Below are 16,854 nucleotides of genomic sequence, written 5' to 3' on the forward strand. Positions count from 1 at the left end.
CCAGCTTTAGAGCATGCTGGGAGATGTAGTTTTGAGGGGTTCGAGTAGCGGAAGAGCCGGGGCTAATTGCTAAAATAGCCGCGAATGTGAGTTTTAGCGCTAAAAAAACAAAACAAAACAAAACAAAAAACAAAAAAGCAAGCAAACAAACAAACAAAAAAAGCCGCCCAGCTCTTCGTGAATTGTTTCAATCTGCAGATACACCCATATAAATATTTAAAGATAGACACGATGTGGCCACCAAGAGCCCAGCACCACCCACCTACGTTAGACAGGATTTTTGGTGAGGGATTAATAAATGGGTGCAAAAGATTTGAAAAGTTTACACAGTAAATTTTGCACGCAACTTTATTCCTTTTCATCATTAGCAATCCACATCCATGTAAGAAAAAACCTCAATAATTCACTCTGACAAAGCCAAAAGCATTTTTCAAGAGGCTGGCTGGTAATCTTGAAATTGCTTTGTAGATTCCAATCAAGCACTGATGTCAAATTACTCTTTAAAAATTCGTGTGGGAGGGGGTGAGCACATACTTTCAGTGATGTTTGCAAACTGCAGTTCCCCTTCCCTCCCTCCTTTTGCTTCTGGAGCTATACAAGGGTTACTGAAATAATTTATGTAGTGTGAGACTTCACATTACATAATATCCTGAAGCACTTTTAGAATTATCATCAGTTATTTCCAAGCTCCTGGCAGCCCCTATGATATGATGTAAGCTGGCCAATTCCCAAGTCCCCCTACCTCTCATCTCAACCTGAAGTGACCTGCTAACACCCCTCAGACAATCCAACATCCTTACCTCCTTTAAAAACTAGCTCACCATTTTTTACTTTTTAAACATTTCTTGAGCACTCTGATATGCATTTGGATATATTATCTCACTTAATCTTTGCAAAAGTCCTATGAAGGATATTGTAATATGCCCATTTTACAGATGCAGTTTAGAGAGAGAGCAAATGGCTGTTCAGTGTCACACACCTATTAAGCAGAAAAGCAGGAATTCAAAACCAGGTCTGCCTGACACTGAAGCCATTGAACATTCCCTTTACTATGTAAACTTCATTCCTGTAGCATTACTTTGTTAAATCTAACTTTGTTCAATCCTCCATTTAGTATTCCCTGAATGCTTAGTATTCTGGAAAACCCAACCCCCGCCCCCGACCTGTGATGTCTTCTTTAACTAGAATATAAGCCCTTATGCTTCTTTTAGATCTTCCTATAGCAACTGGTTCAAAGTTCTGCAATCATTCCGTCATTCACCAAACATTTATCTGACGGCAACTAAATGTATAGAACAGCGAAGGATGCAATTCTCAACATGAACTACAATCTCATTTCTGCTCTCAGGGCCTATGCATTCTTGTAGAGATGGCATAAATACACAAGAAACAGTATGCAATGCATCAGAGTCAGATAATGAATGTAGAAGGCTTAGATTGCTTAATAACTAAGAATTAAGTACTTAATAAATGGCAACTAGAATTCCTATTCAGTGGCATTTGAGATGGTTTTACTGGATGGACAGGATTTTACTTGGTGAGGATGGGAGCCAGGGGAGGACACACTGACTAGAATCAATACCATAAGCAAAAACATAAAGGAGAACATTTCTAGTCTAGTTTAGCTGAAGGGGCTGGATCATGAAGGGTTGTGAATGCCAGGCTAAAGGGAACAGACTTCAAGCTGTGGCAAATGAGTAGACATTTAAACAGAAATCTTAGAAAAAAAAAAAAGATTTCTACAAGAGTGGTGTAAAGATTAGCTATTGAAAGACTAGAGGTAGTGAGAGTGCTGCAGTGGTCCACATAAAAAGTAATGATGATTTAAACTAGGGTATGGGCAATGGGAACAGAGATGCCACTACCCCAGTCCTGACATTGTCATCTCTCACCTGAACTTTCTGCACTATCACACGGGTTTTTACCTTTACTTTTGCAGAACTACAATTTAGTCTTTTTGCAGCCACCAGAATGAACTCGGGGCCAAAAAAATAAAAAATAAAAAAAATAAAAAAAAGTAAATCAGGGGCGCCTGGGTGGCGCAGTCGGTTAAGCATCCGACTTCAGTCAGGTCACGATCTCGCGGTCTGTGAGTTCGAGCCCCGCGTCAGGCTCTGGGCTGATGGCTCGGAGCCTGGAGCCTGTTTCCGATTCTGTGTCTCCCTCTCTCTCTGCCCCTCCCCCGTTCATGCTCTGTCTCTCTCTGTCCCAAAAATAAATAAAAAACGTTGAAAAAAATTAAAAAAAAAAAAGTAAATCAGACCATGTCACTTTTTAAAGCCTACCGCACACTATGGTGAGAATCTTTTGGGCTAGGAAGAATAGTGTAACTTTTGGAAATGACTTTTTGTGGAGGCTAGGAGGAGAAAAAGATGCCAGAAAGGAGACAAAAGAAGAAATAGTTGGGTGAGAACAGATGTAGTACAGTTTTACAGAAATCTAGGGATGAGAGGGTCACAAGAAGGGAGAGGTAGTGACAATGTCATTGCCAATAGGAGCTCACTGGTGCTCTATGAGGAGAAAAAAAAAACAAGGCAGGGAGGAAGCCCAATTGCAAGGGGTTAACCAACACTGTCAGGTGGAGCTTCTTTGAAGAAATTTCATTGTGAAAGGAAGGAATTAGTATATCAAGGGATATTAGAGCTCATGAATAATTGCTTTTAGGATCAGAGAGAAAGGCACACATTTACAGACAGAGGTGAAGGAATCTGTGGGCCTGTAGGAGTTGACTGAAAGGTGAGATCATGACAGATTGGCAATATAAAGAGGAAATGGGATTTGTCCTGGGCCTTCAAGGATAGGCAGTGAAAGGAAGAGGACAGGATACAGGCTGGCCAGCTGGCACCCTAAAATCTGGACTGTAATAAGATGATGTGAAAGTGGATTGTTCTCTGTGTTCTTTCAGATCTAGCAGCAGGTAGCCGAACACTTCAACACACTTCTAAAGTGGAAACAGTATCCTTATTTGACACACAATGTGGCAAGATGACTCAAGTATGGAGAAAGATAAATTGTTGCAATGAGGCTCTGAAATTGGCAGCCTATTCCTGCAGCAAATCTCACAGGGTGGCTGGACCCTTGTTCATGATTCAGACAGAGCACAAACCATGCCACAGGTCCCTAACTCAATTTTCCACATGCTTAATATCCATACAGTCCTTAACTTGGGAAGAAAACCCTTCCCAAAGCACTGGAATTGCATATGGAAGGCCTAAGTTCAGAGGAAGTAGGTTGAACTTTGGCTCCAAAGTGTACTGGTGTGGTGACCCTGGATAAGGGTCCTTGACTCACTTTCTTCAACCAGTATTGCTAAAGGTAGTTTTTAAACCAGCAAGGTCAGGTTAGGCTATGCCACTTCTTTTGGCGATCTCGCCTGTCTTTGCTTGCTGGCAGAAGCAGGCAGCAGGGAAAGTAAACACACTGAAAAGGCACTACTCCTGTGGCTGCCTTCTTTGTGCATTTCTGCATGTTGCCCACTGTGCCATACAATCTGCCCACAGATGCCTCAACTGTACTCAACAGACTGACCCTTGTTTTAATGTCTTTTCCTTGAAGAGTGTCATTGTTGAGAATGGGAACTCTATAGAGCCAGACTGCTTGGGCTCAAATCCCAGCTCTACCACATACCAGCTGTTTGATCTTGAACAATTTGCTTAAATGCTCAGCACCTCAGTTCCCTCATCTGTAAGATGGGAATGACAACAGTATCTAGCTCACATGGTAACTATGAAAATAGAATAAGATGGTTCATGCTAACTGCCTGTATAACAGTCTGGCATCTGGTAAGCACTCAAATATTGCTTAGGATTTAAGAGATATTATTTAAGTCTCCCCCCCACTATTTCCTTACCCCCACACCACTACTTCAAGAGTACTTTTGAGAACAGGTCCTTGGCTTTTAGGCCTAGCCTTAAAAGAAATCAGACTTCTGCTAAATATAGGGCAACCATATCGTCCAAACTGGGACACTTTTAAGAGTGACAAAGAGTGCTATTAATAATTATGCCACGACAACAGGCATGCATGGAGACTGTCCTGGGCAAACCAAGACCTAAGGTCACTCAAGTTTAATAGGAAACAAAGACTAAATGTGGAAAACACTGTATTTATCTCCGCTGCATTAGTGTAGGTATTAGGTATTGAGTAAGTGCAAAGGGGGGCAGTAGAGGTTTTGTGAGCCATGGGTAAGAACGACAACGTTTGCCCCACCAGTTGTGTAAAATTCCTACAGTGTAGTGAAACCTAATTAGTGAGGATGGGATTGGAGACTGGTTCATCCTTACTGAATAAACCCTCTCTTGTTACACGATGGTTAATGAGTAGTATAAACAGGATTCTGCCAAATATTTATAATACTTAGGAGAACAAATTGTTAAGTACCTTCCGGTAGTACAGAAGCCCCATTTGCACACAATTGTAACACTGAGTAAAAATCTTATTCATTCATCAGTACAGGTCCCCTAAAGATGTCAATAAGCCCATTTTAATTTAATGAGCCTAGTTTGAGTGGGTATGTATTTGAAAGATAAAACTGTGTTTCTTTACTTATATTATCTAACATATTATAGAATATATATGATTTCTATATTAAGATAATTCTACTTTGACCCAATTAATGAGGTTTGACTGTACTGTATCATTAAACAGAGTATGTAAAATAGAGCCACAAAATAAACCCCAGTCACAAAAACACACATAAAGTTTTGAACACTGGCATCAGACATGATTTAATTGGACATTCCAATTTTTAATTCTAATTTCAAAACAGAAGTGCTTAAAAAAAAGTCCAAAGTTTCTTTTAGTATCACATGCTTACAAAGAATAAAATGCAGATCAAGTTTTCTAAAAAGTTGCTTTAAATGTGAAATACCACTGGATGGAGAGCACAGTGATAGGCAGTTTAGTAAACCCAGAGAAACGCAGCAGTCAGTGTCAGTTCAGGCAAATTAACATGGCAGAGAGCAGAGGTTTTCACCTGTGCCACTCCAGATGTACTTCCTGTGGCTGGGGTATGCACGGCCAGTGAAAAGACAGTGTCAGAACAGGTCATAAATTATCTTTATAAAGTGACCAGAAAATCATGTAATCAGAAAGCTACTTACTGTGTGTTTCCATTTGCTCTGAGAGACATTCTATTCTAAAAAGGTTGGCTATCCTCTCTCATTTCCACTCTCTGTTTTCTATCACCCTACTTACTGTGCTCACTTACTCATGCACTCAAAAGACTGTCATGGGTTCTGTAAGAACCGTTTAGAGAGATCCCTAGCCCCAGCCCCATTCTTGGAGAAAAATCTGAAAAATCTGAGAGAAAGGAAAGGACAGAAGTAGGAAGTTACCTGAGTGCAAACAGGTAAATTAGCAGACTCTTTACACATAAATAAGGAGAAGGAAAGTGCTATGGACTGAATATTTGTACCCCTCTGAAATTCACATTGGGGATTCAGCCTTAATCCCCAAGGTGATGGGATTTGGAGGTGGGGGCCTTTGGAAAGTAATCAGGATTAGATGAAGTCATAACGGAAGAATTCCCATAACAAAATTAGTATCCTTATGAAGAGTCTAGAGTACCCTCCGTCCCCCTTTTCTCTACCATCTGAAGACACAGCAAGAAGGTGGCCATCTGCAAACCAGGAAGAGGGTCCTCCCTGGACACTGAGTCTGCAGGAACCCCAATCTTGGGCCTCTAAGCTTCCAGAAATGTGAGAAATAAATGTTTGTTATTTAAGCCGCCCAGTCTACAGTATTTTGTTACAGCAGCCTCAATTAAGAAAGTTAGGAGAAACATTCTTCAAATGCGGTTACCTAAACATGGGACTAGGGAAAAGGACTTAAGGATTCCTCCATTACTCTTGGTGTGTCAGCCTGGGGGCCACGGTCACCACCATCCATATAACACATATTTACATAGGCTGCCAAATGTAGATACAGCTAAATATACAGACACATTGAAACTACTTACATTCAGAAAAATTCCCGTGTATGCTTAGACACACACACGAATGCAGTTATTTATAAGAAACAGATATATGCCAACAGATATCAAAATACACATAGATAGGAACACTAGAATCAGGGAGTGAAGATGTAAGTGAAAGAGTTTAAGAACCGATGGGAGGACAGGGAGTTGGTGGTGGGTGGGGGTTGGATGCTGTAAAAAGTCAGTAGGCGAGTGAGACAGACAGGTAAGGATCACCAAGGAAGGACTGCTTGTGAAGGCAGCTATAGACTTGACTGCTGGATTCCTGTTTGCCAAAGACAGAGACTTCAATTATTCTGCATGTTGTGTGTTGGCCCACTCTTCTGAGGCAAAAGTTGGTGTACAAGGCTCTCTTCAGGGTACTAACTTACCTCTGATTCCCTCTCTGTTCCCTAGGTGTAAGACACTATTGCAGGCATCCCTTTTCCCTTCCTTTTTGGAACTGGGATCCTGGCTCCTGGGTTTTTCTGCATTTTCTGCTACAGATACATCTCTGAGCACCAGCAATCTTCAGAAAAGGTGATTTCAATTGCTAATATCAAAATTCTTAAATACAGACACTGCACTTGCATTTTTTGATATTTCACCAAAGGGAGAGTAGAAATTATGTATGCAGATACAGAGAAGGCAAGAACAGGGACAGTAATTCTATACAGAAAGGCGTTTGTCACTCAGTGTGAGGCAACATGTGAGTAATGAAGAAAACCATGATCTGGTACTCTCCTTTCCCAAGAAAAGGCACTTAGAATAGATATTTCCAATTTGTGGTAGTATAAAATCCAACACTTTAGGGTTTCCCCACTTGAAACAATGTCCCAAAGCACCCACCACTCATTCACACAATGAAACTACACATAAGAAAAATTTCCAAACTTCAGTCATAAGTTATTATTAATACCTACTCTGCAAACAGTAGTTAGGAAACTAAATTTGTAACAGATCTGGAGGATAAAAACACATGCAAACTTCCATGAACCATGAAAGAATTAAGGCCTACAACAGAGTGCCTGGGCGGGCATATTCCTCCAGGCAGAGGTTCACTTCGAAAGCAGTTAGTGGATCAGAAAAGTTCATTCTTCTTGGGCGGGATGGGATGGAAAGGGGCAGGGTAGGAGTGATCAGGCCAACACATTTCAGTCCCATGCATGATCAACCGAGGCAGGAACCAGCTGTCAAAAGGCTCCCTGCAGCCAGGGCCCAGAGGCCTCACTGCATGGCACAGATGCTGTGAGGCAGGAACTCCTGTACGTAGGTGGCAGCTGCCTTGGAGAGGTAGGTCATGGTGCCAAACCTGCCACTGGGCGCACTGTCATACAGAAGAGTACAGATGCCAGACGCAGGATCCTTGGCCAACATGGTATCATCTGCCCCGAGGGTTTTCTGTTTGGTTTTTAAGGGTAGGAGAACACAGGGGAAAGGAAAAATTACTAATCCTACTAGTTAAAGTCCTCATTGGGATTACTGAGAGCCTCGTCCCCATCACCAGCTAGTTGAATCTTAGGCTGTTTTGGTAGGAAGGGATCGGTTATGCACAAAATGTTGAATGTGAGTTTCTATATGTACATTTTTCCCTAGATACCCACATCCTACGACATTATTTTTTTAATTAAAAAATTTTTAATGTTTATTTTTGAGAGAGAGAGAGACAGAGAAAGACAGGGAGAGAGAGAGGCAGAGAGAGAGTGGGGGCAGAGGATCCAAAGCAGGCCCCAGGCTCTGAGCTGACAGCACAGCCCAGTGCGAGACTCAAACCCACAAACCATGAGATCATGACCTGAGCTGAACTGACTGAGCCACCCAGGTGCCCTCATGATGACATTACTTTTAAAATATTAATTGTTCAGAATTTTGAAAGTTAAATATAACAGTTAATTAAACAAGTTGTACCTGTTAAGAGTCAAATGTTAATACTTACAAATCACCCCAGAGGGACTTGGGTCCTAATCTTTCCAGTACTACTGATTTCAGCACATACTATTTTATCTTGCTTTTGATGATTATTTCTTTCTAAGTAGACTTAGTTCAAATATACTGTACACTTTCCAAGCTAGAGTCTATGCCTAAAAGGGATCATATTGTCTGATACACAGACTAACAGCAATCCAGAATATTTAAAATTAGGACTGTCCTGAGTACTTCTGATTTTTTTTTCATATTTTTCCACAGTGCCAAGTAATAGAATGAAACACCTATTACATATTTTGGAGATTTTCCTATTGATGACAGGGCATGTACTTCACCTTAGTGTTTCTACTCTTAATCTAGGAAACATTTGGAAAGCTTTCAATAGTCTGCATTTTGTAAACATGGTTAATGTCCTGGAAGAAGATACATTAAGAAAAAGTTTTTAAATGTAGAATTAAAAGTTTCACTTTAATATTTTCCTATAGGTAAGTAGCTAACGCAAAAACAAAACAAAACCAAGCCAAAATTGAATCTTCTCTTTTCCTTAATAGCCCAAAAAGGATATGCTATCCAGTTGTCTCTTCTTAAGTCCTTATTGCTATAAAAAGCTATGTGATAAGAAGACTGAAATATGATGGAAAGCATAAAAGCCTCCTGAATTCCAGGCAACTTTACCATCTCACACAATCACAAAAACACTTGGTGAAAGACAGAGGCCGTCCCGCAGCCTACTTCTTCAGCAAACAGAGCTCAGAGACATTACAGAGGGGCCCAGAAAAGAGCTATGGAGGAAGAGGGCACAAGAAAGTGACCTTGGCTTCACTAAGAGCTCTGAATGCAGTTAGGTTAGTGTCAGACATTCCCTTTTGAGAAAACAACAGTCTTGCCACTTGCCTACCTGTTCTTGAAGGAACAAGTCATTAGCAATATGCACTATCTTTTCCACAGCAATGATGCTTCCAATACTATGAATTTCAATATCTGCCATCATGGTGAGGACAAGGATGGCTTCAACCAGAAGCTGGCGGTACTCTGGCTGAGGTACACGGTTCAGGACAGATTCCACATGAACAGAGAATTTAATCTCGCCTGGAGTCATCTGTGATAGAGAAAAAGAAAATCAATTCCTAAGAGCCCGTCATCCAGGAGTTATCAATCACCTATTCTGAAAGGCAGGAAAAGCACTATAGCCAAAGTGCAGCTCAGTCTCCTTCAAAGTACCTGAGTGAGTAAATTGGTCCGATCTTTTTGGAATGCAGTCTAGCATTGCATAACAAGAGTCATAAAAGTGTCAATGCCCCCTAACTACAATCCTATTTTTGAAAGTTTATCCGAAGTTAATAATTCAAGTGAGGGAAAAAGCCCTATGTGCAAGAGTGTTTACAGCATTAGTCATAAATGTAAAACTAAAGGTAATCTAAACATGGGAATGGTCATGTAAATAAATGGCATATTATGGTACAGCAACTTCACGGGTTTTTATAGAGTCATTTAAAAGAATAAATATGATGACTGTAGATACAGGAAAAATCTAAGTAGAACTTAAAACTGTATGTACAGGATGACTAGAATTATGTAAAACATTTATATACTGTTAGATTAAAATGGGCATGAAGAAATACAAAGTTATTTTAGGGTGAAGAGCAGTGAGGAATAATTTTTGGCAAAATTGTATTGAGTATATAATGGACCTTATATATAATGGACCCAAATATATATATTTGGACCCTAAAGACCAGGGTTCAAGTCCTGTCTTTGTTAGTTACTAGTTCTAGGACACTGAACAATTCATTTCCCTAAATTTGTTTCCTTATTTGTAAATCGGAAACTACAATCCCTTCCTTAGCTGTCTCACATACCTGTTTTTTAAAAATTAAAAAAAAAATGTTTATCTTTATTTTTGAGACAGAGACAGAGCATGAGCAGGGGAGAGGCAGAGAGAGAGGGAGACACAGAATCAGAAGCAGGCTCCAGGCTCTGAGCTGTCAGCACAGAGCCCAACATGGGCTTGAACTCGTCCACTGCGAGATCATGACCCGAGCTGAAGTCAGACGCTCAACCAACTGAGCCACCCAGGTGCTCCTCACATACCTGTTGTAAAGATCCAATTAAAGAATGTGTAAAGGTACTCTGAAGATTCTTAAAGGTACCATTTATTATTATTAATTATATTAACATTTCAATCTTGCTTAAAAGCAGAGAAAGGACAGAGAGGGCACAGTGTTCTTTATTAGAGAAGAGGCCTAGAGGCAAGAGTGAAGCTCTGAGGCATAGCATTAGCTTTCTGCACTCGCCCCTCCAGCCATTGCCCACAATAACTCCAGTGTTTTTGAGAATTCTCTACCATCCAATCTTACTATTCCTAATTTGCTAATTCTAGTTCCTTTGTTGGCTTTGTATAAAAGTTATTTCTTTAGAATACCTATGTGATTGGGCAAAAAGGGAAATATAAAAGCACCCAATAATACATGTCTGTGGTTCATGGCATTATTTTCCAACCAAGGTTATCTATCAGACTCATTCAAGGGTTGTTTGCTTGTTTGTTTATTGGAGAGAGAGAGAGAGAGAGAGAGAGAGAGAGAGAGAGAGAGAGAGAGAAGGGCAGAGAAGGAGAGAAAATCTCTCCATGTTGGAGTCAGATGCAGGGCTCAATCCCACAACCTGATGATGACCTGAACCAAAATCAAGAGTTGGACGCTCAACTGACTGAGCCACTCAGGTGCCCCAATGATTTTTTTTTTAGAGTACAGATGCTCAGGTTCCATCCCTGGAGATTTTAATTCACTAAATTGGAGATGGGAGCTCGGGTTGCTATGACATATGGTTAGAGCTGAGGACCACGAGTTCATAATATAATAGTCTACAAGCATCCTACAAGAGAAAGGTGGGGATGAAAAGGATGGGGACATGAGAGGTCATCCATTTCTAGATTTCTATCTTGTCTGCCCTCTCTAACTGGCAATACTCACATAAACCAGCCTAACTTAACCATCAAAAGGGGGCTGTCCTTATATAATTAATGTAATACATAATTACTCTCTAATGTTCCCATTCTATTTCTTTTCCTATTCTGTTTTTAAAAAATATTCTATCCTTTCCTCAACTGCACTTCATGTTTAGTTGATCTAGAGTCATAGAACTGTTATGTTGAAAAATGATCACTGAAATACTTTAGTGACATAAACCATCAATCACATAAATGTGAAAGACACAGAATCTCACCTCTCTAGTGGTTGAAGAAGGAAGAACGAAACCTTCTACAGAGAGTCCATGACACTGCAAAAGAGCAAAAACATGTTGTCACCAAGGATATGCTGATAAATGGGAGCCTGTAAGGAGACACTTAGTATTTCTAAGTGCGCTTCATGGGGTAGATGCTGAACAATCACAGGCCAGTGAAAGGCCCTGCAGCCCAAGTGTCCTTGCCAAGGGCTTATGATTATTATGTGGCAAGAAGCAGGGCTGGGCTACAGTAGATGCAAGATTTACCCTCAATTTAAAGGAGTGGAAGTGATAGAGAAGGTCTACCTTCTGGGATAGACTAGTCCCAAATATTCAGAGACTATCAGAAAAGATATCATGCTAGGTCCCAGACCCATCACAAATAGGCTTTCAGAAAGACTTTTAGGCTGAAGAATAAAAACCCTCAAAATACATACTTTTCAGACTTGTATAGTTACTACATTTAAATTTTTTTTAATGTTTATTTATTTTTGAGAGACAGAGAGAGACAGGGCATGAGCAGGGGAGGAGCAGAGAGAGGGAGACACAGAATCAGAAGCAAGCTCCAGGCTCTGGGCTGTCAGCACAGAGCCCGACGTGGGGCTCAAACTCACGAACGAACCGTGAGATCATGACCTCAGCTGCAGTTGGACGCTTAACTGACTGAGCCACCCAGGCACCCAGCAGTTACTACATTTTCTAGTTAAGCATCCCCCGCCCCTGAACATCAGTGCTCTTGATGCCCTCACTCTGCTGTACTTTTACTACAATACTTGTCTTCTTTTAATTCTATATAATTTACTTATTATGTTTATTATTTATTGAATAGCAGAATCTAAGCTCCCATAAGGATATACTGTTGTCTATTTTGTTCTTTGCTGTATCACCATGAGCACTTAGGACACTGCCTAGCGTACAGCAGATGCTCAGAAAATATAAATGAATGATATTTTATCTTCTCTCTTACAATCAACTCAATTATTAAAAAGGAATGGGCATTAAGGACTTGCCATTTTAGATGTTAAACAAATTAAAACAACATATATTAAGCCACAGACAAAGATTCCAATCCAGCAGGTTTACTGGCTCTGGTACCTGACACTTCCATCCCATGTTTCTTATGCCAAATAACAGTCTTAGTACAGAGAATTACCAGCCTGCAAACATATGTGCCAATGTGATGAGTATGTTACATTCATTCTAAAAGGAATGGAATTAAAAAAGAGGGCATTTGTTTGTCCTCTTATATTAGGATTCCAAGTCCATGTTTTTATTCTGCCATAAAATACTCAATCTTCCTGGTCATATTTAAATGTTCCTTTTCGTGTATTTGCAAGACCTTGTGGTTCTGTACCTTTATCATAATACATTTCAGCTTTACATTATAGCTGCAATTTAAGAAGATAACTATGGATTAAACTTCTTGATGATAAAAACAGATACATTCCATGGTATCTGGGGTAGAACAGCACCCACTACATGTCTGTGAAATCAAATTGCCATAACCCAGGCATAGCTGTAGAGATAAAATATCTGTCTGTGACCAGGGTGCTAGAGAAGTTAGATGGAGAGTTTTAATAATATTCTCTGAAAAGAAGATTGCCAGAGCTACTAGTCTGAGGAAACAACTTTTACCTTTCCAAAAGATCACCTGTTTTGGTCCCTGGAAGAACATCATTGTGCTAAGGGGAGAAACATAACTAAGGTTTTGAAGCCCTGGATGAAATCTTCTTCAGGTCCTTGCTAAGGGCAATGAAGCAGAAAGTACCACCTAAGAGACTATAAATGAGACCTATGAATGAGTACCATGGTCTTCCTGGCCCTCTAAATCTGTCACAATCATACTGGTGTGATGTCCTCTTAAATGTCTTTGGCAAGCTAGGCCTTTGAAAGAAAAACAAAAATTGGTCACACCAACAAAGGCTTTGGGTCATTAAAATCATTATAATCTTGCATCTATTTAGTAGTTTTCATCCAAGAAAAAATAGAACAGCTTCTTACACTAACTCCTCAGACACCACAGCAGTTTTACTCTACTGTCAGCACATTACTACAAATAACATTTCCACTCTACAATAGTTACAAAGAAAGCAGGCTCTTTATCACCAGATTTTATAAGCAGCAAATGTATCACAAAGTCCAACAATGTTCAAGTATGAGCAAAAGTAGAGAAGTGATGATTTTTGAAAAATACCTTAGTGTCAATAATAGAAAGAGACTAAATCATAAATAATATCAAAATAATAAATCAACTTCTTTGATTAGGTCTTCTAGGTTTTGTCCATATGAGTATATGACATTTATATAATTGTAGTGATGTCACAGTCAAGTCATATCTCAGCCAAGGAGACTGAGGATATCAAGTGGGAAAATAAAGATACATCTACAATGTGTTATGCTTACCTTCTGTAAAACTTTCCATACTTTTTGATAAAATCCAATTGGCACTCTGTTCAGTGCTCCATCTAGCCTTCTTCGGCGTTGCCACTGACCTTGACGATTATCTTTAGATGTCTGTTGACCTCTAGGAAAGGACCCACTACTTGGAGTCACAGATGTTCCAGGTGACTTGGGAGAAGAGGAGAGGAAAGAACATAAATCAAAAGTTATCTCTGTTTTTCTGATAAAGTATTATAGCATAGTGAATAATAAACACTCTCAGTAGAATTAGAAACCACATATTAAGTGTAACACCCAAGATAAAGAGGTTACAGTGAAGCTAGTAGGCTTATGAGTAGCTAGCAACAATGTAAACCTTTGTAAATGTAGATCCTTTTAGAAAGCAATCTAGTGATACTTAAATAGTGCCATACAAATACTGATGACCTGGGAGTTTCTTAGCTGTCTCTTTCCTTGGTTATCTCTGTTAAAATTCCAGCTGGCCTATGGCTTAGTTTGTTGCTTTCATGGCCTATAATACAAGTCTCAATCAAATTAAAAGAATTGAAATAAGATAAAGCATGTTCTCTGACTACAATGAAATTAAATTAGAAATAAAAAACAGAAGGAAATTTAGGAAATTTACAAATATGTGGAAATTAAACAATATGCCTCTAAATAACTGGTGGTTTAAGAAAGAGATCACAAGGAAAATTAGAAAACACTCTGAGATAAAGGAGAATGAAAATACAAAACTTATGGGACGCAGCTGAAAGTGCTTTAAAGAGAAATTTACGTCATAGATGCTTGTATTAAAAAAGAAGAAATATCTCAAATTGATAGCCAAACAATGAAAAAAACCTTCAGACAATGAAAAAAATAAAAGCAAGCTAAGCCAAAAGCAAGAAGGAAGAAAATAATAAACAGTGCAGGAGAAAGAAATAAAATAGAGAATAGAAAAGCAACAGAGAAAAGCAATGAAACTAAAATTTGTTTCTTTGACAGTAAATATAAACTAAATTGACAAATCTTTAGCTCCCCCTCAAAAAGTTAAGACTGAATGTATTAAAATCAGGACAGAAAGAGGGAACATCACCTCTGACTTTAAAGAAACAAAAAGGACTCTAAGGACGTACCATCAGCAGCCATATGTCAACAAATTACATAACTTAGATGAAATGGACAAATTCCTAGAAAGACATAAAGTATCCAACCTGACTCAAGAAGAAACAGAAAGTCTGAATAGATCTATAATAGAGATCAAATTAGTAATTATAAAACTTCCCACAAAGAAAAACTCAGGCACAGATGGCTTCACTGGTTAATTCTATCAAACATTTAAAGATTAATTACCAGTTCCTAACAAACTCTCCCCAAAAAAGAGAAGGAACTTTCCAACTCATTTTGAGGCCAGTATTACCCTTATTCCAAAATCAAAGACATCACAGGAAAACTACAGATCAATATCCCTTCTGAATATAGATACAAAAATCAACAAAATACTGGCAAACCAAATTCAGCAACATAGAAAAGAATTATGCACCATGATGAAATAGAATTTACTACAGAAATTCAAGGTTTCACATCCAGACATCAATTAATGTAATACACCACATCAGGAGAATAAAAGATAAACACCACATCATCCTAATAGATGCAGAAAAAGCATTCAATAAAATCTAACACTCCTTCATGATAAAGACACTCAACAAACTAGAGACAGAGGGGAACTTCATCAATCTAATAAAGTACATCTACAAAACCCCACAGCTGGCATCATAACAAATGGTCAAAGACTGAATGTTTTTCCTCTTAAGTTTAGAGGATAGTTTAGAATAACACAAAGATGTTTTTACTCTTGCTACTTCTAATCAGCATTGCACTAGAGGTTCTAGTCAGTGCTATTAAGCAAGAAAAGAAATAAAAGACATCCAGAGTGAAAGGAAAAAGTAAAACTACATCTGCAAATGACATAATCTTATATATAAGGAATTGTAAATTTGTGCAATATAAGATCAATATAAAATTTGTACAATATAAGATCAGTATAAAAATTGTACACTATAAGATCAATATAAAAATCACTTGTAATTTCTAAACACTAGCAATCAACAATCTGCAAATGAAATTAAGAAAAAAATTTCATTTAAAATAGCATCTGAAAGAATAAAATACTTAGGAATAAATTTAACAAAAGAAGTATAAAACATATACTCTGAAAACTACCATACATTTTGAAAGAAATTAAAAACCTAAATAAATGGAAAGAAATCCCATGTTCATGGATCAGAAGACTTAACATTGTTAAGGTGGCAATACCCTTTAAATTTATCTACAGATTGAAATTTATCTATAGTCTTCATCATAATCCCAATTAGGTTCTTTGCAGAAATTGACAAATTTATCTTAACACTCACATGGAAATTAAAGGGACCCATGATAGCTAATACAACCTTAAAAAACAAAAAAACAAAAAACAAACAACAAACAACAAACAAAAAAGTTGGAGTTGCCTTAATGTCTTCAGTTTAAGAAATCTGAAGTCAGAGGCCATTACATTGGTTTAAACCAAGGAAATCTAATCGGAAATCAGTCTTCCTAAAATGTAAACTTCATGATGGCAAGGACCATATCCGTTCTGTTGTTTATTGTATTTCCAGTGCCTGGTACAAAATTGGCACTCAATAAATATTTACTAAGTACATTACTAATCAGAATAACAGCCAATCCAGTGGCTTTCAAACTTAAAAGTACATCAGAATCACCTGGAAAGCTTATTAAAACACAGATTGCTGGGCCTTACCCACGCCTCTCTGATTCAGTAGGCCTAGGGTGGGGACCAAGATTTTACATTTCTAAGAAGCTCCCAGGGGATGCTGATACCATCTAGTACAGTGCCTGGCACCTAGTATACATGCAATTAATTATATTAGTTGAAAGAATAAATGCATAAACAGACACTTAAGTACTTATTAAATTGAATTTTGTTTTCTCTGAAATGGAAAAGAGGCTAGAGCTGAACCCCCTTTGATACCCTTTGTAGGAAAATGAATGGAAAGATTTTACCCCCATACATGAAGTTGATTTATAGTTATTTTAGTTCTTGATTCATTTTGGTTTTCTTTTCAGTCAGTATATGTCATGACTTATATAACAGCATATTCAAAGTACTTGTGAATGGTATATAACAGCAGTTACCAGAAAAGATGGTGATGTCAAATCTATACCCAAGGGATGACCACCATTGGACTATAAAAAAAATTAGAAAATAAGATTTTAGAAGAGATGAGGCAAGGCAAACATTATTTGTGTTTAAAAACATATTAGTAGAGTAAAATTACAGACTATTCAAGTAACTAGCCAGCATGTTA

At 38.4% G+C, this 16,854-nt stretch overlaps 1 protein-coding gene across 6 annotated transcripts in view; it reads right to left on the minus strand.

Annotated features, from left to right (window-relative positions):
* Positions 1 to 4,726: 4,726 nt before the first annotated feature.
* The window catches only part of PHKA1 (phosphorylase kinase regulatory subunit alpha 1), a 158,221-nt gene continuing 146,093 nt past the window's right edge, over positions 4,727 to 16,854 (minus strand). For 4 of the 6 annotated variants that reach the window (XM_058714154.1, XM_058714152.1, XM_058714151.1 and 1 more), the window contains 5 exons: positions 16,682 to 16,732; positions 13,508 to 13,672; positions 11,105 to 11,158; positions 8,781 to 8,981; positions 4,727 to 7,357 (listed from right to left, as the gene is read on the minus strand). In XM_058714154.1, the coding sequence (XP_058570137.1) occupies positions 7,184 to 7,357; positions 8,781 to 8,981; positions 11,105 to 11,158; positions 13,508 to 13,672; positions 16,682 to 16,732 (645 nt within the window). In that variant the 3' untranslated portion in view covers positions 4,727 to 7,183. The remainder of the gene's footprint in view (positions 7,358 to 8,780; positions 8,982 to 11,104; positions 11,159 to 13,507; positions 13,673 to 16,681; positions 16,733 to 16,854) is intronic. The other 2 variants (XM_058714157.1, XM_058714153.1) reach the window with 1 other exon arrangement.

This window comes from Neofelis nebulosa, chromosome X (assembly GCF_028018385.1).
Source record: "Neofelis nebulosa isolate mNeoNeb1 chromosome X, mNeoNeb1.pri, whole genome shotgun sequence".
Taxonomy (NCBI): Eukaryota; Metazoa; Chordata; class Mammalia; order Carnivora; family Felidae; genus Neofelis; species Neofelis nebulosa.